At 42.1% G+C, this 22,432-nt stretch overlaps 1 protein-coding gene across 6 annotated transcripts in view; it reads right to left on the bottom strand.

The window, feature by feature from the left end:
- Positions 1–22,432, bottom strand: part of LOC105497466 (SH3 domain containing GRB2 like 3, endophilin A3) — a 166,696-nt gene that overhangs the window by 21,123 nt on the left and 123,141 nt on the right. For all 6 annotated transcript variants that reach the window (XR_011626240.1, XM_011768566.3, XM_011768568.3 and 3 more), the window contains 3 exons: positions 20,839–20,997; positions 10,514–10,617; positions 8,828–8,937 (listed from right to left, as the gene is read on the bottom strand). Coding sequence is in view for 5 of the 6 variants with exons in the window: in XM_011768566.3 (XP_011766868.1) it covers positions 8,828–8,937; positions 10,514–10,617; positions 20,839–20,997 (373 nt within the window). In the remaining variant the exon portion in view is untranslated. The remainder of the gene's footprint in view (positions 1–8,827; positions 8,938–10,513; positions 10,618–20,838; positions 20,998–22,432) is intronic.

The following is a 22,432-nucleotide window of genomic DNA, read 5'->3' as shown; positions in this document are numbered from 1 at the left end:
GGAGATCTGACAATGGAGGCAGGGAGATCTGAAGATGTCATGGCACCAGCTGGGAAGCTGGATCAAGGGGCAATGAGGCAAGGAATGCAGGCAGCCTCTAGAAGTCAGGAGAGGCAAGAAAATGGATTTCACCCTGTCTGGAATGCGAACACCTTGATTTTGGGATTTCTGACCTCCAGAACTGTAAAATAGATCATACATTGTGTTATTTTAGACCACAGAGTTTGTGGTATTTCATGGCAGCATCAATAGAGAACAATACAATTGGAGTAAGAAATTCAATAGATATGCTAAATAAATAAATGGATCAAGGAATAAAGTAAGAAGGTGAAATGTCCTCAGAGGGCAGAATAGAAAGACAGAAGTACAGAGAGCAAGGAGGAAAAGACGAGGCAAAGGAAGGACCAAAAGTTTCAACCTCTAGTAGTTGCTTACAAGGGCAAAAAGAAAGGGAATAGAGAAGGATATTTAAGGCATTAAAAAAGAAAGAAAGAAAGAAAGAAAACAACAAAAATAAACTCCGCCTATAATCCTAGCACTTTAGAGGTCGAGGTGGAAGGAATTTTGAGCCCAGGAGTTGGAGACCAGCCTGAGCAACATGACAAAACCCCGTATCTTAAAAAAACAAGCAAACAAACAAAAAAACCACACACGCTTTCCATGTTTTAAAAAATGCAAGTAATCAGACTAAAAGGGTCAATGCAAATGAGGAATAGGGAAGGGAATGTAGCCCACTTCCCATACTTCTGGATACAATTGCCAGGAGAAATAGACAAATCCATAACTATAATCAGAGATTTTAATACCTTCTGCCACAAAATTAATAGGAAAACATAGACTAAAAAATCAGTTAAGAATATGGAAGACTTGAAGAACGCTATGAAATAATTTCACCTAATTGACATTTATAAAACACCCTACCCAGCAAGAATAGAACACACATTCTTCTCCAGTGTACACAGATTATTTACCAAGATGGATCATATTCTGGCCCATCAAGCAAGTCTCAAAAAATTTTAAAGGGTATGATTCATACAAAGTATGTTATTTGATTTAAAAAAAATGGAATCAGGCCGGGCGCGGTGGCTCAAGCCTGTAATCCCAGCACTTTGGGAGGCCGAGACGGGTGGATCACGAGGTCAGGAGATCAAGACCATCCTGGCTAACACGGTGAAACCCCATCTCTACTAAAAAATACAAAACACTAGCTGGGCGAGGTGGCGGGCACCTGTAGTCCCAGCTACTCAGGAGGCTGAGGCAGGAGAATGGCGTAAACCCAGGAGGCGGAGCTTGCAGTGAGCTGAGATCCGGCCACTGCACTCCAGCCTGGGCGACAGAGCGAGACTCTGTCTCAAAATAAATAAATAAATAAATAAATAAAACTAAATTTAAAAATGGAATCAAATAGAAATCTAAAACCGAAAGAGATCTGAAAAATATCCACATATGTGGAAATGATATACAACACATTTCAAAAGAAACCAAGAGTTAAAGAGGTTATCAAAAGTAAAATTAGAAACAATTGTAAAAACGATGAAAGGGAAAACTCAGCATATCAGAGTGCATGAGATACTGCTCAAGTGGTACTTAAGGGGAAATTGAGAGCACTTAACATATCGGAAAAGGCAAAAGGACTCAATGACAACAGAGAAAAATCAATGAGACAGAGAGCTGGCTCTTTAAGAAGATTAATAAAACTGATAAATCTATAGCTAAAATGATTAAGAAAAGAAAAAGACAAAAATTACCAATTTCAAAAATGACTGAGAGAAGTAAATCACTACAAATTCTATATATCTTAAAAGGATAATAACGGAATATTATGAACAACTTTATGCAATAAATTTGACAACTTAGATGAAAGGGATAAATTCCTTGAAACACACAAACTTCTAAAGTTCACTCAGGAAGAAACAGATAACCTCAATTGCCTTCTATCTATAAAGATGTTGAATTTATAGTTTAAAGCCTTCATGCAGAAAAAAACAAATAAACAAAAAAAGGAGTAACTTTACAGAGGAAAGCTGACAAACATTGCCTCAGCCAGCTGACCCAGATCAGTATCAGCAGTGATTAATCTTGTTGATAGCGCATATTTTTTTGTTTAACGTTTAGGTTCAGGTGTACATGCACAGGTTTTTTACATGAGTAAACTGTGTGTCATGGGGATTTGGTGTACAGATTATTTCGACACTCAGGTGATCAGCATATTTTTCAATTCTCACCCATTCCCACCTTCCACCCTCAAGCAGTCCCCACTGGCTATTACTCCCTTCTTTGTGTCCATGTGTACTCAGTGTTTAGCTCCCACTTACAAGTGAGAACATGCAGTATTTGGTTTTCTGTTCCTGAGTTAGTTCACTTAGGATCACGGTCTCCAGTTCCATCCATGTTGCTGCAAAGGACATGATCTCATTCTTTTTTACGGCTGTGTAGTGTCCCATGGTGTATATGTACGTCTTCTTTATCCAGTCTACCACTGATGGGCATTTAGTTTGATTCCACGCCTTTGCTATTGTGAATAGTGCTGTGTGCTGTGATGAACATACACGTGTATCTGTCTTTATGGTAGAATGATTTATATTCCTTTGGGTATATACGCAGTAAGGGGAACGCCGGGTCAAATGATAGTTCTGCTTTAAGTTGTGCGAGAAATTGCCAAACTTCTTTCCACAGTGGCTGAAGTAATCTACATTCCCACCAGCAGTGTATAAGCTGTCTCGTTTCTCTGCAGCCTTGCCAGCATCTATCATTTTTTGACTTTTTAATACCAGCCATTCTGACTAGTGTGAGATGGTAGGTGATGGGAAGAGAATGGCACTTTACCTCTGTGATCTTCTTCCCAGAAACCCACCACTCCAGTCTAACCATGTAAAGACATCAGACAAATCTCAATTGGGGGACATTCTACAAAATATGTAAACAGTACTCCCCAAAACTGTCAAGTTCATTAAAGACAAAGAGAGTCTTAGAAGCTGCCACAGCAAGAGGGGCCAAAGGAGATGTGATGACCAAATGCAATGTGCTATTCTGGATAGGATCCTAGAACAGAAAAAGCACAGTAGGTAAAAATTAAGGAAACGTGAATGAAGTATGGACTTTAGTTAATATAAATATATGTTCATTATTTATAGTAAATGTACCATACTAATAAAATGTTAACATAGAAGAATGGAGGAGTATATGGGAATGCCCTGTGCTATCGTCACAACTTTTCTGTAAGTCTAAAACTATTCTAAAATTTAAAATTAATTTTAAAAAACTTTCCCACAAAGAGTTTATCCTAGGGAAGAAAGGTTGATTTAACTAATAATGTAATTCACCATATTAACAAACTAAAAAAAAAACAAATGATCATCTCAACAGATACCAAAAAAAGGCATCTGACAAAATTCAAAGACTGTTTCACATTAAAACTCTCTTCAAACTATTTATGACTAGAAGGGAATTCCCTCAATCTGATTTTTAAAATCTATGAAGGCCAGGCCTAGTGGCTCACGCCTGTAATCCCAACACTTTGGAAGGCCAAGGCAGGCGGATAGTCGGAACCCAGAAGTTCATGAGCAGCTTAGGCAACAGGGAGAATCCTCATCTTTACGAAAGATACAAAAATTAGCCAGGCTTGGTGGTGTGTGCCTGTAGTTCCAGCTACACAGGAGGCTAATGTGGGAGGATCTTTTGAGCCCGGCAGGTTGAGGTTGCAAATAAGCCACGACTGTGCCACTGCACTCCAGCCTGGGCAACGGGGCAAGACGCCGTCTCAAAAAAAAAAAAAAAAAAAAAAAAAAAAATTATATGAAAACGCTACAGCTAAAATCATCCTTAAATATGAAGTACTGAATGCTTCTCCCTTAAAATCAGAGACAAAGCGAGGATGTCCACTCTAACCCTTTGTACTCAGCATGTTCTAGCAAGTGAAAAAAGGCAAGAAAAACAAAGGTATGCAGATATCAAGTAAAACTGTCTTCATTTACAGAGGACATGAACATCTATGTAGAAAAACTATGGAATCTATTAAAAAACTACTAGACCTAAGATGTAAATTTAGCACCATGGCAGGATACAAGATCACTATACAAAAATCAATGGAATATTATGAACGCTAGAAACAAAAATTCAGAAATGGAAATTTTATTAAAATGCTGTTTACAATTGCATAAAGATATAAAATACTTAGAGATTGATGCAAAAATTTAAAAGACCTGTATATATTCTAAAAATAGTGAAACATTGCTGAGAGAAATTCAAGAAGACCTAAATAAATGGGAAATAAAATAGATTGTGTTCAAGACTGGAACACTCAATATTGTTTTTTGGTTTTTGTTTTTGTTTTTTTGAGACAGAGTCTCGCTCTGTCATCCAGGCTAGAGTGTGGTGGTGCAATCTTGGCTCACCGCAAGCTCCGCCTCCCAGGTTCACCCAATTTTCCTGCCTCAGCCTCCAGAGTAGCTGGGACTACAGGCGCCTGCCACCATGCCTGGCTAATTTTTTGTATTTTTAGTAGAGACGGGGTTTCACCATGTTAGCCAGGATGGTCTCGATCTCCTGATTTTGTGATCCGCCCGCCTCAGCCTCCCAAAGTGCTGGGATTACAGGCGTGAGCCACCGCGCCCAGCCTGGAACACTCAATATTGTTAAGCTATCAATACCTCTTAAATTGATTTACGGATTCACCCAATCCAAATAAAAATCTGAGCAGGATTTTTTTGAAACATTGAAAATTTGATCTCTAAAACTCACATGAAAATGCAAAGTAACTAGAATAGTCAAACGATTTTTAAAATGAAGACCAAAGTTAGAGGACTAACAGAACCTGACCTCAAAACTTACAAAGCTACAGTCATCAAGACAACAACAATTGTATAAGAATAGAAATGCAATGATAGTATACTATGTGATACTGCTGTGAATATTATTTCTGTGCTCACGACATTGTAAACAAGTGTTAGAGGATGGAAAAATGGAAGTTTTGGATGAGGCCCCAGAACTGTTTTTGTTTGTTTGTTTCTTTGTTTTAACTGATGTGCAGAAGACAACTTATGCAGGATTTGGAAACAAACGAAAAGAGAAGAGATGAGGGAAGCCAATTTTGTAACTTTCAATCCCAGCCTACATCTATGGCATTAACAGGTCAGAAGAAGGACATTAAAAAGGATTTTTAGAAAAATGTTTGGAGAGAGTGTGGAGGAGGCAGGATGTGTTGTGACCTTTTCATTTCACACCAAATCAAGAGAGAAGGACTTTTAAAAGATTCTTCAGGGAGCTTAAAATACATTCTCTGGGGACTTAAGAACAGAAGGGGTAGATGGGGAAAGAGAAAAAGCCAAAGACAACCTCTTCCCTGACACCAGTGTTCCCACTGCAACAGGCCAGAGCTTGGGGAGGAGTGAAAGCCAAACTTTAAATCAAGATGAAAGCTTTGACTGTGACATGGGTCTTAGCATTTTGACTACTGCACGAGCCTGCACTTACACACTCAAGTGACTGGAGAACTTATGTGACCCAAGAGTGGTCAGAGAAGCCATGGAGACTGCTCACATTTTCATCCAGAAGCAGGCAATTCAAAATAAGAGCAGGGAAAAAGGGGAGGAGGGCATTTTAAGAGTCCCACATGATGGAAGTGATGGTTATACAATGAATATTTATTTAACAATAACAGTGATTATAAGTAAATTGGAAGGGTGAAAGGAGGGAGAAGTCTATGGAAGACCAAGGGTTACAAAGCTAAGCCTTTATCTTCCATATCAGGAAATCAATACATTTATCCAAAACTGAAAAATCAAGAAATTGTAAAAAACAAGCATCATGAAGTTAAGTACCAAATAAATATGTAAAAGAGTTGAAAGTGTTTCCTCTGAGAGCAGAAAATAAGCACCGGGAAAGGAGTTGAAGGGGAAACTACCATTTCTCACGGAAAAGCTTGCACCATGTTTTTTAAAAAAATGTATACACATATATTCTGATAATTTATAGTTTTACTAATGAGAAAATTCATGGGGCCTGCCCATGTTTTCACACAGAGGTAGAGGTAACTACATTTGCATTTGTAAAACCACATACGCATATTACCATTTTCTTTTTAAACTACATATACATATTACTCTGATAATTTTTGTTTTTAAATGGAAAAAAAAAACAAAAACCTTTAAGGATAGCAATAGGGATGGAAGAAAATTCACACTGTGCAGCTTATATGAGCAATGTGTGTTTGAAAGGGCAATTGGACACCCCTAGGCAAAATAAATGAATCTCAACTTAAGTCTCACATTTATACAAAAATTAACACAAACTGGATCACAGACTTAAGAAAAAACATAGGAGAGGCCGGGCATGGTAGCTCAACAACTGTAATCCCAGCACTTTGGGAGGCTGAGGCAGCTAGATCATTTGAGGTCAGGAGTTCGAGACCAGCCCAGCCAACATAGCAAAACCCCATCTCTACTAAAAATACAAAAATTAGCTGGGCATTGTGGTGTGCGCCTGTAGTCCCAGCTACTCGCGAGGCTGAGGCAGGAGAATCGCTTGAACCTGGGAGGCAGAGGTTGCAGTGAGCTGAGATTGCACCACTCTACTCCAGCCTGGGCTACAGAGTGAGACACCGTCTCAAAAAAAAAAAGGAAAGAAAATAGAAGAAAATCTTTAGTATTTAGGGTTAGGCAAAGAATTCCTAGACTTCACACAATCTATAAAAGTAAAAATGAATACACTGGACTTCATAAGAATTAAAAATTTTGATCTGTGAAAGACCCTGTTAAAAGGATAAAAAGATAAGCTACAGAGAGAATATATTTGCAGATCACATATATAGAAAGAACTTGTATTTAGAATAAATCAAGCATTCTCAAGACTCAACAGTCAAAATGTAAACAATCCAATTAGAAAATGGACAAAAGACATGAAGAAACATTTCACCAAAGAGGATACACAGATGGCAAATAAACACATGAAAAGATATTCAACATTATTAATCACTAAGGAAATGCAAATTAAACCCACAATAAGATTCACTACACACCTATCAAAGTGGCTAAAATAAAAAATAGTGACAACACCAAATGCTGGCAGAGATGTGGAGAAACTGGATCACTAATGCATTGCTGGTGGGGATGTGAAACAGTAGCACAACTCTGAAAGATAGTTTGGGAATTTCTTTTCATTTACAAAAAGAAATCCTCATGATAAAGATCTAAATATTAAGAAAAGATTATTCAAAGTAGTAGAAAACTATAGAAAAGTAACTCCAGGGATAAGAAGACTTTTCACAACAGGGCACAAAATGTAATCATGACAGGGCACAAAATGTAAAAGTCGTAAGCAAAACACAGATACATTTGACTACATCAAAATAAAAACTTCTGTATACTGGAAGAAAAACTAAACAAAGCAAACAACGGCAAAAGCAACAAAGAGACAAGGCACTCCATAAGCAAAGTTTAAAGATAAATGACAAATTGGGAAAAAAATTATTAATATCCCCATATGGAAAGAACTCCTATAAAACAACAAGATAAAGCAAACTACCCCCAAAAAACACAAATAAATGACATAAACAGACAATTCAGACACAAGGAAATACAAATTAAAATACAGAAAAGAAAGTTCACCCTCACTAATAATCATGGCAATGCAAATTAAGACGGGATACCATTTTTTTCTCATGAGTGCTTGGCAGAAATGGAAGTCTACTGGCATGGGTGTGGAGAAGCAGGTGTTCATGCTTTAATAGTAGTGTAGCCAGCACAGTGGATAACTGGAAAAAACCTTAATGTCCACTAATAGGGAAATGGTATAATAGAAAACTATGAAGCTGTTAAAACAGTGGGATAGATCCATATGCATGATATGGAAATAACTCCAAGAAACAGTGATACATTTTAAAAAGAAAACTGCCGAACAATATGCCTAGTATAATCTCGCATTTAAAAAACAGCAACAAGGCTGGGTACAGTGGCTCATGCCTGTAATCCCAGCACTTCAGAAGGCTGAGGCGGAAGGATTGCTTGAGCCCAGGAGTTGCAGACCAGCCTGGGCAACAAAGTGAGACCTTGTCTCTACAAAAAAGAAAAAAATTAGCCTGGCAGGGTCACATATGCCTGTAGCTCCAGCTACATGGGAGGCTGAGGCAGGAGCATTACCTGAGCCCAGGAGGTCAAGGCTGCACTGAGCCATGTTCATGCCATTGCACTACAGCCTGGAGACCTTGTCTCAAAAAAGAAAAAAAGAAAAAACAGAAAAAAATCCAAAATGCTGTATTTATGTGCATATCTATGTACATCAATAGATATGACAATAGTTATACCAAATTTTTAACAGTGGCTACATCTAGGAAGTGAACTGGGATAGTGTGGGTAATCACAAGAGACTATAGAATGACTTACACCATTAAATCTTTTTTCTGTGTGACTATTTTACCAATTTTTTTGTTTGATTATTTTACTAAAAGACACATTTGCGTCACTTGTTTAATAAAAAATAATGATGCAGCACTTAAGATAGTATCTAGCATATAACAGTTGCTCAAAAATGCTAATTTCAACTTAAAAATAAATTAAGAAAATATTTTCAATGAGTTAAAAAAATAAAGGATGATGTAGCAATAATGGTTCTATGGCCAAGGTTCTAAATGCCACATTATATAAGTGATAGAATTCTTCCCCAGGGAACAGAAAAAAAGGGGCACTTTTAGGGGAAAAGGGAACTTACCAAACAACCAAAGAAAGATATCCAGGGTCTGTGTGTATTCACTGACCCAGAAACAAGCGTAAGTGTGTGTTTCTAGAAGTGCTTAACTAAAGGCACACTTAGCATATTAGAATGGTAAACTTACCTGTTGTCTTCACTACAGAGGTGGTGGAAACCCCATTGAGCTCACTAGCACTCCTTTTCACAGGCCTTGGCTTGTATTCTCGTCTGGGGACACTGGATGCAGCTGATATTCTGTAACACACATCATAAGATGAGCCAGACAATCTGATGTTGAAAGCTTTCCAAACACACATTCTCTCTGCCTTGTTGAGTATAGGAACTTAGGTTACAGCCAGTGGTCATGAAAGGGATGATTTTTACACACTGACTCTTGAGTAGCCGAAAGTGATGGAGGTGATATCACAAATGTAGCTTTTCAACTCTCTATTTGAGCTTGTGAGTGAAATTCATCTTGAAGAAGACTAATTGGGCCAGGCATGGTGGCTCATGCCTGTAATCCCAGCACTTTGGGAGGCCAAAGCAGGCAGATCACCTGAGGTCAGGAGTTCAAGAGCAGTCTGGCCAACATGGCGAAACCCCATCTCTACTAAAAATACAAAAATTAGCCAGGCATGGTGGTGGGCGCCTGTAATCCCAGCTACTCGGGAGGCTTAGACAGGAGAATCTCTTGAACCCGGAAGGCAGAGGTTGCAGTAAGCGGAGGTTGCAGTGAGTTGAGATCGCACCACAGAACTCCAGCCTGAGCAACAGAGCACGACTTCATCTCAAAAACAAAGACTAATTTTCTTCATCAAGTCTCTGAGGCATCCAGCAAGTGCCTGGGACGCAGCCAGCATCCAGTGATGGGAGCTGCCTTCTCCCTCACTCTACTCTTATAGATTACAATAGAATTATGAAAATACACTCCTGTGAGTAATAGGTAAACTATCTGCCTGCAGAAGTGGATGTTTCAGGGACTTAACACATCTTTGTCTTCCCTGTGTAACTATGTCACTGATTTAAGTAAAAATCCCTCGAAATTTATGCATTACCATAATCCTGTGTAAAACAATTTTCTGTTATCAAATCTAGTTTAAAAACAGGGTATTTTTAACCCAATATTCTAATAAGTAGGGTTGCCATGCAAACAGGATATGATATTACTAATTTTCAGAAAAGTATAGACTACATCTATTATTAAAGTCACAAGGAACACAGAAACCTTTCTTTGATTGTTCAGAAAATATTTTTGACTCTTTCAATACCTGTCAATATTATGAACACAGCCTCAAATTTGTCAATATTTTGACTCTTTCAATACCAGTCAATAATATGAACATAGCCTGAAATTCGTATTGGTGAAGTGAAAACATTATCTTTTTTTAAAAAACAGATATTTACATATGTTCCATAGAGCATCTCACTTTTTTCCATAGCTGTGGATGTTTTCCAACTCTTTGTGAATGGAGAGCTAAACTCTCATCAAATCAGCAGTGAAGCCAGGGTAGTTCTGTAGGAGTTGATGTCCCAGGTGGGAGAGCAACTTTGGTTAGTTGCCCTAAACACAGGTCACCAAAAAAGGGATTTAATGAAAAGAAAAAGGAGAAAAGCTGCCAGGTCCCTTTTCCCAGTTCTACCCTATTGGCCAAAGCCAGTACTTATTATCTCAGTCCCATCCCACATCCAACCATGAAAGCCGGTGAAAGAAAATTCAGAACAGAATGAGGTGGGGGAAAGGGGAGATGGAGAGATGGAGAGATAGACACATGGATTTCAATAGATGTTACCTCCGCAGCCCTTGGCTTGTAAGAAACGTGGAGGCGCTTACCGCATCTGTAGCTTGCTCTGCAGCTCCTGCAGAATCTCTGTGGACTGTTTGTGATAGTCTAATGCTGCCTCTATGAACACGGCCAACTGGCTGACTTGTTCTACCTGCAGCAGAAGTGGAAAATTACTCCATGGAGGCCAGAACCTATGTAATGTCCAGAAAGAGAGGAGACCAGCAACAAAGACCCAGCTTTGCAGGGAAGGCCAGCGTCTGCCTCGGCTCTGGTCCATTTCATTTAATTTCATCTAGGAGCTCTGTATAATAATCATATAGGTCATGGTATGGAGTTATAAATGCTGGAAAAACATGTTCAAAATTATTTGTGATTATGAATTTGATTTAACTCAATAAAATGCCTGTTTTTCCAATTAGATGATGATTTTTCTCAGGAGATTTTCTATGCTATAAAGCTCATGGATCTGAAAACAGAGAGATAAAGCTCTTCCAGTTATAAATGAAGCCAACATTTAGCAAAGGAACTGCCTACTTAGTCAAGTGTCTCTACACGCACTTTCTAGCTAAGCCAAATCAAGACATTAAGTAAATTAAACAGTTAAGAACTGTAAATGAAACAGATAAGAAAGGGGGCTGGGAGCAATATGTGAATGGGGGCGATTTCCCTGTCCCCTATATGCTTTTTGTTGCTATCCACTCAACATATTTTCCCTGAAACATAGAGCTAAAGGGAATGAACTATAAAGACACTGGCATCTCTGTTTCCCACAAATCAAGACATTCATGAAATTAATGACTAACTTACAATGAATTTTTTAAAGCTGTGTCTTATAATAAAAACCTGGATGATATGGGGCTGTATAATTTGAGGAAGAGCAATCTGAGGAAGGCCTGAGAGCTTTCCTGCTCCCCCATGTGTCTGAGGGGCTGCTACAGGAAAGAGATTAAGCTTATTTCTGGAAGCCCCAGAGGCAAGCCCCAGAGGGTTGAGGTGATGGGCCTCCCCCAGCAAGAATCCAATCAACTATAGAGCTGGACAAAGACACAAATCAAAATCAATCCTACACTTCGCAGGTTCCCCCAAAGCCTATGCATCATTTCCATACTTCATTTTCTACTCAGCTTTAGGGCAAAGTCTGCCTGCTGATTCATTCACACAATCTCACCCTGCCTAATCAATCATGGACTTGGCAGCCTTCAAAGATCCAAGCTACTTTCATTTGTAGTTGCAAATCATTCTTTAGTTGCCTGTACTTAAATTTTTCATACCCACTTATACTATTTTAAACACGGGCTCAATATGCATGTAAGGTATACATGGAACTCCATGTGTGCCAAGCTGCGATCAGCATCCGAACAATGAAATCCTGTCGAGTTTCATTTACTTTACCATGCTCTGTGGCTGGAAAAGCAACAAGCCTAGCCTTAAATTTCCAAAAACCCAATAAACAAAACAAAGACAGCCTGGCCCCTACCAAATCCTAAGGATTTCTTAAATTTCACGTCTTTGGCTTTTACACATACTTTTAAATAAGTCCAGGGCCATGGCCTAGCACAATCAGAGTAGAATTTATTATAGAAACAATTTTTCTTCCTTACAGTGCTAGAGTGGTGTGCTTGGTAAAATCTATGCCATGCCTCTCTGCCTTTAGTAAAATTTATTTGTCCTGTCTTATTACTCACTTTATAAAATGCTTGTATTTTATAATTTTTAAAGAAATCGTGAAAGATAACTAAATGAGTATTTCTTGAAACATATTTGAGGTTGGGGAATGGGAAGGGGGCAAAGGGATTACGAGCTATCCTCTCTGTCGTGGCTAAAACACAAGGTGATGTAATCTAGAGATGCATTTGTAACTGCTCATTGGGTGGCTGACTCTGGGAAGGAAATGAATCCTGAAAGCCCTTAAACCTTGGGAAATAATGGCAGCACTGCCCAATGCCTGCACCTAGTAGGTGCTCAGTACAAGTCCTGAAGGGGTGGCTACTAGGCTGTAAGTCTCTTGTTGACTGTGAAGACCAGGTGTGCTACAAGTAGATTATTTTCCTCCTTGAAAAAAATGGAAGCTTCCAGCTGTCCCCCAGATCATGAGCATTGAGATGTGTGCTGGGGACCACGGGGACCAACACAGGTGGATAGAGCTTCCCAAACAACGATTAGAAATAAATACCTAGACAGGCAGAACCAAGATAAAGCAATAAACTCAGGCCTAGCAAGAGCCAAAACCTGACCAAAAGGTAAAACATTTCTTCCATTGTTGGAATTTTAGCAGTCCATCTGTGGAATCAGAGAAAGTCACCTGGGATGGGAAGAAAGGCTTAATTCCACTTCTAGGTTGAGACCTGGGCTGACACTTTGCTGGTGCCATCTATTCAGAGCAAAGTGTGACCTCACCCATAAAAATGTTCACATAATATATGCCGAGGAACTGGATTTCCAGAGAATCCACTCCCTTTTCTGAAAATGAAGCACTCTAGCTCCTACAGATGGGCTCACACTCAGCTGATGTTTGAAGTGAGAAACTCATAATGCAAGCAGACTTCCACGTAGGTTAAAGGTCAAGGAGGCACAGGCCTTGGTGGCTGACAAATGTGTGAAGTGAGGGCTGTGAAGCTACCTGGGAGATGCACAGAACCATAAAACCAGAGGGGGCCTGAGGTAGACAGAATCACGGAGCCTGAAAAGATGTCCAAATCTTAATTTCCCAAACCTGCAAATATGTTACTTCACATAGCAAAAGGGACTTTGCAGTTATGATTGAGTTAAGGATCTTAACATGAGGAGATTATTTTGGAACGTCTGAATGGCTCAACGTAATCATGAGGTCCTTTAAGAGGGAGACAGGAGTGCCAAGGTCAGAGAAGATGTGCCAATGGAAGCAGAGGTCAGAATGAGGTATGTGAAGATGCTGTGCCACTGGCTGTGAAGAGGGAGGAAGCAAAGAATGAGCCAAGAAATGCAAGTGGCCTGTAGAAGCTGGAAAAGGCAAAGAAGCAGCTTCTTCCTCCAGAGCCTCCAGAACAAACGTGGCCCTACCCACACCTTTATTTTAGGACTCTAGGCTGGAAGACAATAAATGTGTGCTGCTTTAAGCTACAGTTTGTGGTCATTTGTTATGGCCCCAACAGGAAACTGATACAGAGCTATTTTAGCCCATCCTCAAACTACGCAAAAACCTAACAATGAGATTAGTGCTGCCCAGGGTCCCCCATTCATGGTGATGGGAGTTGTTGCCTGGAGACACATAGGAACCAAACTCAGGGGGTAATGGACCCATCGTGACTGGGCCTGGGGACTTCACTGTTGGCTTGGCTGTATCCCAGGGCTTCTCACTCTCTTCTGAGGGATAACCCCAAAACAGGAATTAACTCAATTTATCTCCCATGGTAGACTACACACAATGTACAATCCACAAGTGACACACATGTGTCCCCTGTGGATACATTTCACTCCAAACCTCTCTTTAGCTGGAAACTAATGGATAATTAGCAGCATGTATGGCCATTGGGAGTACTTTAGTCCTGAGGATGGAAACAGAGAATAGATGTCCCCAACTACAGTGGACTAAGGATACTAGAAGTTTCTAGGAGTTGTGGAAACCTCAGGGACACTTGCATAAGATCTGAGCCATTAGCCTGGCCTTGAGGGCCAACTGCAAAGGGCTTAGGCTGTACCCAAAGGAAGAATGGCTCAAAGGACTGCATATTGTAACAAAGACTGTCTTAGGTCAACTCTGTAAGAGGACTATGGAAACTGGGGTGGCCAGAAGGAGCAGGGCTGGGAACTCTCCTCTGACCCTTTAGCAATCACTTACCAGGGGACTTGGTGAGCAGCCGGGTGAGTAAGCAGAGAGTAGCACACCCTGCAGCCCATGGCGAGGACAGAGAGAGAACTGTGATGTGAGCAGCTGATGCCTGTCCAGACACCTGGGGTCTGCAAGTGTGCTTGGCCAGCATGAATAAAGAAGTATACATCTTCAAAAGACGACAAGTCATTCTCTTTAACAACTGAAAAGGCACATTTCCCATACAGGTCATCTTCAATTTACAGTGTAATAATACCAGTAATTTCTTGCTCTATCATATCAAAGACCTCCACTCTCTGTGGATTCCTCAGAGAAGCTATGGAAAATTTCTCATGAATTTTGCAGTCTGGTTATAAACTGATGCATTTTCCAATGGGGCAAAAGCCTTTATTCAGAGTTTCTGAGAAAAGTTTGAGTAAGGCAATTAAATTAATAACATGGATAATAATCCCTTACACTTTTATTCTCCACTTTATCCTTTTAAAGAATTTCTCAAATGCAGTTGTTAATTTGCCTGATACCAGTCAGGTGAAATGATTTTCCCAGAGGCTTAGCAGAAGCAAAACTGGAAACAGAATTCAGGTATCACACTCCTTGCTGGATATGCTTTCTATGAGTTCAGTACCTCCTAATGTATCTTATTCCACACATTACAGTCTCTGAAACATTAGTAATAACATAATAATGTGACAGAATTCTGTGGTCAAATAAGTTTGGTAAACTGCCAACTGTATTTTCTCTTAGGAATTAATCTTTCTTACTATCAAATAAAGACTCCGAAAAGTCTTGTGATAAAGAAACTCTGTTTAGTTTTATTTAACCCAGGGTTTCCCAAACGTGTTTGACCACAGAGACATTATTAATGCAAAACACACTAACATCCCATGGGATGGATTTTGGAAAATGCTACCCTAGACCAATGGAAAGACCCCAGGAATCTGGAATCTAGTAATTCCATGGGTCTAAACCCATGGATGGAGGGAGGGTCCTGTAGCTGGGGAATGTATACCAAGAGAGCCAGGACTGCAGGTGCCTTTACTCACTGGACTGAAATAAGCATCTTCTATGGAATAATCTCTGATTTCTGCTAATGTCAAAGACCTACATTTGCTAATGGTAAGTTGTGAGGAATAAACTTCTCTGCAAAGACAGAAAAGGTGATAGTGTGTTAACAAACCTATAGGTGATATACTGTTCCCAAGAAATGGCAATGAAGGCTGGTAACCAGTCTGCTGACTTTCCCACACTTTTCTCCAAGAGGAGAGCTGCCCTGGGTACCTCTCAGGACCCTGCCAGGCCCAACTTGGCCTGGTGAGAAATTAGTCATGGGACTGCCCCTCCTGGATCCCTGGAAAGTTGGAGAACCAAAACACCTCCTGGTTTGCATCATTGCCTATAGAATAATGATGCTGTTCAGCCTCAGGCAAAATGTGAAGAAATGCTCAATGTCTCCAATCCAGCTGCCACTCACAACACAACCAAAGGCTACAGTGTGGGGCCAAAGGAGACTCTTCTTCATTCTCCCATTCCCAGTTCTGCCAAAAATAGATAAGAAAATAGATACAACTTCTGCTTAGGAATGTTAGAGTGAGCACATCATATCTCTCCACCTCCCCTTCCTTTGGTGATTTATCTAACGGGTGAGATTGCAGGAGTGGCACCCACTTGGCCCTAATAACCAAGGTATCTGGACACTGCAAGGAAAGGCAGTAGGGGCCTGGCTGTGGGCTCCGGATTTCTCAAGAAAGTGGGTTTGTGAAGTGGCCACAAGATCATGTGTCATTTGGCTTTGTGGTCTCTGCACCCGCTCTCCCTGCAGGGGCTCCAAGGTCTAGACTTCAGGCCAGGAATAGCTCACTGGACTTCTACTGTGGACCCAGGCCCAAGCTGTCCCTTCCAACATGGCTTTCTAGAGAGCCCTGCTCTCTGAGCAAGGGGCTGGCATGTGATCCTATGTGGCTCCCCCGGTTTGTTTCTCAGTTGGGAGAATGCAGAGGTGAGGACAGATGAAAGACCACACCCTGGAAATCCCTGCAAATGGCCTGTTGGCCAGAAAACCCTAGGAAGTATTACATCTGGAGACCCAGGAAAGACCAAGTCTGTTAACTCCAGTCAGGGTTCTCCTCACTTCAGACAGAGCTTTGGCAAACAGTTTCTTTTGAGGCATTCCCCAGTGAAGCTTTTATTGTGTCTAAGGCAGGACGAAGAGACATGAGGGCTAGAGAAGGCACCAGCTCTTCCCCCAGGGTGAGATTTCGGTCTTTGAATGGTCAGTGCCAAACAGAGATGGGCAGGTAGCACCAGAGCACCAAGCACACCCATCTCAGAGGATTTCCCTTCATTCGCTTTTCTCTGCTTATTCACTTTCTCTTTGGAGTGAATGCTTCTAAGTCTTCTCACCAGGCCCTCCTCCTCCTCCTCCTCCTCCTCTCATGGATGAGGCTGGGGATGCTCCCTAGTTAGTAGGATGGGTTGCTCTGCCTCAGTCACTGGCTCTGCAGGGTTGCGGCCAGCAAGGCTCCCACTCACCCAGCTTCAGCGTCTCAGGCTGTGTCTAGGTCACCACCTAGGACAGGCTGGCTCTCCCCTAGAGCTGGCTGTCATCCACCGAAGAAGGTGCAAGGAGGAGAAAGTGTCATCGGGACTTTAAGTCCAGGCCATGTCCTTCAGCAAAGTTGACCAGGAGGTCTGTATTTTACAGCTTTCAAGTGTTCTCATCAGTTAAAGAGATGTCCCTTGATTCCAATCTGGCTTTTTTGTCACTTCCTCCATTGGTCAGAATCCAAAGGGTGAATGGCTGGGACTGATATCCCCACAGATATCTGATACTGTGATATCCCCAGAGTAACAGAAGCATGTTCTACTTGTGTCTGGAGGAAGTGTCAGGGCCTCCGCTGCCTGCCACCAGGCTTCCCTTGCAGCCACTTATTTGACAGTTTGTACACCTTGTCTCCAGCAGGTACCGGATCAAGTGGAAACACCGTCCAATCCATCAGGCAGCAGCACCCGAAGACCCACTGTGTTTGACATGGCGATTAGAACAGGTCCCAGCCATCTTTAGTTTCTGCCAGGAAATCCAGCCCTCCCCCGCCACCCTGAAGCACAGCCCCTCATGCAGGACTTCCCCACAGGAAAGGAAGCAACATGGCAACAAGAGGTTGAGTGACCAAGGTTGGACGTGCGGAGGGAGCAGGAAGCCAGAGTCCCATGGGCTGCAGAGCCACCAGCTCTGGCCTGGCTGTTGGAGATGGATCAAATGCAGGGCCAAGGATTCAAGTACGCCCCATCCACCATGTATTGGCATTTTGTCTTTCTCCCAGCAAGTCACATTCTCTGTTTATCCCCAAGCACCCGGCAGTATTGGCATTTGCATGTCAGGTCCAAGGAGTGACCCGGAGGAGATTTTTCTCTACCTTGCCTGGTCAACAGGAGAGGACAGTCAGACCACCTGGCTATGGCACAGACACACTGACATGGGAAAGACTGAGGTGGTGCCCTCTGATCTAATGTTGTTTACCCCAAGAAGACAGTAAGATGGGCTTCTGAAGCCTACACAATCACTTCTGAGTCTCCTCAGCTATAAACCTGGGTAGGGGAAAAGGTAAATGCAAGGGCGCCATGACAGGGACCATCAACAGTACCCCCTTAGCCTCTTTATCATGGGGTGTCAGTGAATGGTAGCTCTTGTCATTGTCATCATCATTATCACCATCACTATCACCACCATTACCGCAAGAACCAGCAGCCAGGGCACCCCTAGTAGCCACTGCAGCTACAGACAGCAGGAGGGAGGGAGAAGGGAGGAAGGAAAGAGCCTAGTTTCCAGGCAGCCTGGGCGGTCCCTCTCCATTTCATAACACTGGTCTCCTCCCACCTCAGTGGCAGAAGTAGAAGCCTGAAAACCCCTCCTTGTGAAGGTGAAGACCCCAGGATCCAGGCTGAGGGAGCAGCCCCGACTCCCCAGAGCTGAACAGGGGAAACCTCCACTCACCCGCAGGTCAATTTCCCACAGGAAGCCTTGGAGGAAACATGACAACCAGGCCGGAGCAAGGCCAGCACTAGGGCCCCTGCGGAGCTTGGGCTAGGAACCAGCTCTTACTTCTGCCGGGGCAGGGTGGGAGGGCTTAACCCATCTGTGACAGACAGAATATGTGTCACTGTCAAAACATGGACAACTGATTGAGCTTTTATAATGAAGGGATCCTTTTTGACTTTTGACTGACACTGAGGGGGAAAACTGAGGTCTCTTGAGTCAACTGCTAAGGCCAGCGTGGCTGAGACAGGCTTCCCTCATGGAGCACTTTGCGAAAACCCATCATCGTGGTTCCCACATGGGTAATAAACGGCACAAATGGGTCAGACAGCACATCGGACACAAGACACAATCTCAGAGTTTAAGCCATGAATGGGCCTGAAGCCAGCAGGGCAACATTCCATATGGCCCCTCAAAGAGTATCTGATACATGTCACACTTCAAATTACATTTTATAAAGACTTCAAAACAATACGGCAATCTGAAACAAAACAAAATGGCTGTTGCTTAGGGACAATTTCAAGAGGAAATTCATATATTTAAAGAAAAACAGAGATACCGAACTGTCACACCTCCTCCTATTCCCCCTCCTCCTAAAAAAAAAATTAAAAGGAGAAACACAGTAGAGTACTTTTCAGGCCTCAGTGGTTTAATGGCCATGGGAAATTTCAAATTGGCATCTCCAGTTGGGAGAATTCATTCTCCAGGATGAATGTCTTGTCAGTATTGGACACAATCCCTCCACATATCACCATGGTAAATAAAAGGTGATCAATGCATTTTGACTTGTCTCAAAAGAAGTAAGACCTCAGTGTACCTTTAAATAAACTGTTATAAGTACAGCATGGTCTTGAGGATAAATAAACCTCCTGACTTGTTCCCACAGGTTTAAAAACTTAACAATTAGGTCCCATGCTAATACTGGGGCTGAGACAGCTCCTGGCATTGCTGAGGCCAGGCTGAGGGCAGGGGCTCAGGAGGGAGGCAGGTGGCTGACACCTCTTCCACTCAGGCAGTCAAAGTGCCAATGGCCCCTTAAACCCAAGGCCGAGCAGGGAGGCCACCCCCAGCTGCGTGTTGCCTGGTCAGGAGTCACCGTCCTCCTTAATTCCATTTCATTTGACTTTACTTGGACAAATAAAATCAAAGCAAATGGCAGGAACCACACTACAATAGAAGATTGGTACTTCTGAGGGATAAGATCCAAGACCTTCACAATTCCCGAGCCCACAAGCACCACTACGGAACAGCTGAAAAATTTAGGTGCCTTGAATGTGGGCTATGACAGGTAAAGGCATCAGAGAGCTGGGGGATGACAGCAGCTCTCCCCCACCCCCTCCACCAGCTAACAGAGCTGCTCTCCCTTAAACATCTGCCTTGCCAAGTACTTTTCAGTCTTAGCAAAATGGCAAATTACCACATGACCTGGACTTTTCATTCTCCTGTGAAACCACAAATGCTATGGCCTCACATACAAAAGTCAGTCTACTTCGCAATCTTCAGAGACAACCTCTGAAGCAATCCTGGGATAAACAGGACTCCTCAAGATTTAAGATACTGAGCCAGGGACTAGGCATGGTGGCTCACACCTGTAATCCTAGCACTTTGGGAGGCTGAGGCAGGTAGATGCCTTGAGCCCAAGAGTTCATGACCAGCCTGGGCAACATGGCAAAACTCCCATCTTGACAAAAAATTATCCAGGTTTGGTGGCATGCCTGTGGTCCCAGCTATCCACAAGGCTGAGGTGGGAGGATCACTTGAGCCTGGGAGGTCGAGGCTGCAGTGAGTCACAATCATGCCACTGCACTCCAGCCTGGGCAACAGAGTGAGACCCTGTCTCCAAAAAAGTATGTGAGTCAGGGCTTGCTGGATGTCTGAAGCAATCTCTGAGGCAGGACATAGGAGAAAATTCTGGAAACCTGCATAACAGCTAAGGCTTTAGAGCACGTTTGTCCAACCTGTGGCCCACAGGCCGCATGTGGCCCAAGATGGGTTTGAATGTGGCCCAACACAAATTCATAAACTTTCTTAAAACGTTATGAGATTGGACAGGCGTAGTGGCTCACACCTTTAATCCCAGCACTTTGAGAGGCCGAGGTGGGCAGATCACTAGGTCAGGAGATCAAGACCCTTCTGGCCAACATGGTGAAACCCCATCTCTACTAAAAATATAAAAATTAGCTGGGTGTGGTGGCGCGTGGCTGTAATCCCGACTACTCAGAAGGCTGAGGCATGAGAATTGCTTGAACCCAGGAGGCGGAGGTTGTAGTGAGCCAAGATGGTGCCACTGCACTCCAGCCTGGTGACAGAGCAAGACTCTGTCTCAAAAAAAAAAAAAAATTATGGAGTTTTTTTTTTTTGCCATTTTTTTTTAAGCTCATCAGCTATTGTTAGGGTATTTTATGTGTGGCCCAGGAAAGACAAAAGATTGGGCACCCCTGCTTTAGAGCTTTTCAACATGCTGGTCATAGTCATATATTCAATGTTTCATTCATTTACATTAAAATCTCCTGTTTGGTTTAAATACTTACATCATTTTCTAAAAAATTAAACATGCTTCTTTCAGCCAACTCCTTTGACTCTTCAAATTTTTCTACCGCTTGTCTGACTTCTTCGTCTGGTATCTTACCTACTCGTTTCTTTTTATAATCGTAATCCAGGCGGCGGCCTTCCAGCTTTTTCAGGTGATGCTAAAAAAAGAGAAGGGAGTCCCTCAGAGAGGCGCTACATTCAAAACGTGGCACAAAAAAATTATTTCTATTAAAATGGTCATTGCTTTTTCTCGGCCTAGATTCCAGACGGCAGGAACCCACCTTACACTGCTGTTGGGAGCACCTCAGCACCTGATGGAGGCTCTCCTCACTTCAGGTGCTCAAGGAATATTTGTGGAATGAATGAATGAATGAATGAATGAATGAATGAATGGACAGATAGGTGATAGAATAAATGAGTGTCTGTATGGAACATAAAGATGCAGTAGCCATGCTCAGATATTCTTTTCCAATGTTCTTTATACGATCCCTCACTTCAGCCTTCTTAATGTCCAGATAATTTCTAACCAGGTTAACCAAACAAACATAGTAGGAACATTTCTTTTGGCACTATTGTCAACGCCTGACTAAGTAGTAGACTATAAAATCACAAACTTCTACAATCCCTTAGAATATTAATGGATCTCCATAAAGTTCCCAAACAATCAAGAAATAAGTTGTATAAAATGCTGTTAATGAATGCAAAGGAGAGAGATTCACAGACAACCTCTGAAATGGGAAAAACTCTAAACAATATTATAACCCCTTTAACAAAATCTAACAGAACTGTCTACTCATGGAACAGGCTGCCTTGTGTAGCAGGTTTCCCATCATAGTTTGTGTCCAAGCAGAGAGACCCCGTGTCAGAACAGTGTCGAGTGGGAGAGCTATACAGGACAAGGGAGGGGTCCCTGGAGAGTTTATGGCTATAATCCTCAGAAATCAGACACTGGGTATCGAAAGTGTATGTAGAAACTGATCATCCCACTGAAGCACGAGGATAGCTTGCACTATTCATTTTAGCAGGAAGCACTGCTTCTAACTTTCATGACTCGGTGAAAAGAGCACCCAGAGAGTCAGAAGCATCTGTCTCCTATGCTGTGACTTTGGGCTGGTCCCTAATCCCTCTGTACCTCTACATGAACACCTGAAAGTCAGTCATATGTCAAATGAACAGGCTCCCAACCCCTGATTTCTGAGCGACATGGAGCATAGGCGAGACTGTGAAAGGCTTCCTAAACCTTGGACTCTTAACTTTCCATCATCCACATAATTTAAGTTTAGATTTACAGTTCTATATCAAACAGCATCTGAGTAACAAAATGGCATTTAGAAAATTATTTTTTTGCATAGGGAACTGCAACATTTCAGAATAAGTGTATTTTACACATTTCACCCACTTACTACTCAGGACCACATATGTGTCTGTGGTTGGCCAGGTGGAGGAGCAATGCTGACTTTTCATATGACCTTCCTCCATGATGACCGCACAAGAAGAAATAAAACTTGCTATATGTCAGCAAAGGAGACATTTGGTTTTACAGCTGTGCATTTGGGGGAGATGTTTTGGCATCCCCAGAACCCAGACTGTCAC

This window comes from Macaca nemestrina, chromosome 7 (assembly GCF_043159975.1).
Source record: "Macaca nemestrina isolate mMacNem1 chromosome 7, mMacNem.hap1, whole genome shotgun sequence".
NCBI classification, from domain to species: domain Eukaryota; kingdom Metazoa; phylum Chordata; class Mammalia; order Primates; family Cercopithecidae; genus Macaca; species Macaca nemestrina.
This window is presented reverse-complemented; position numbering and strand designations above follow the sequence as displayed.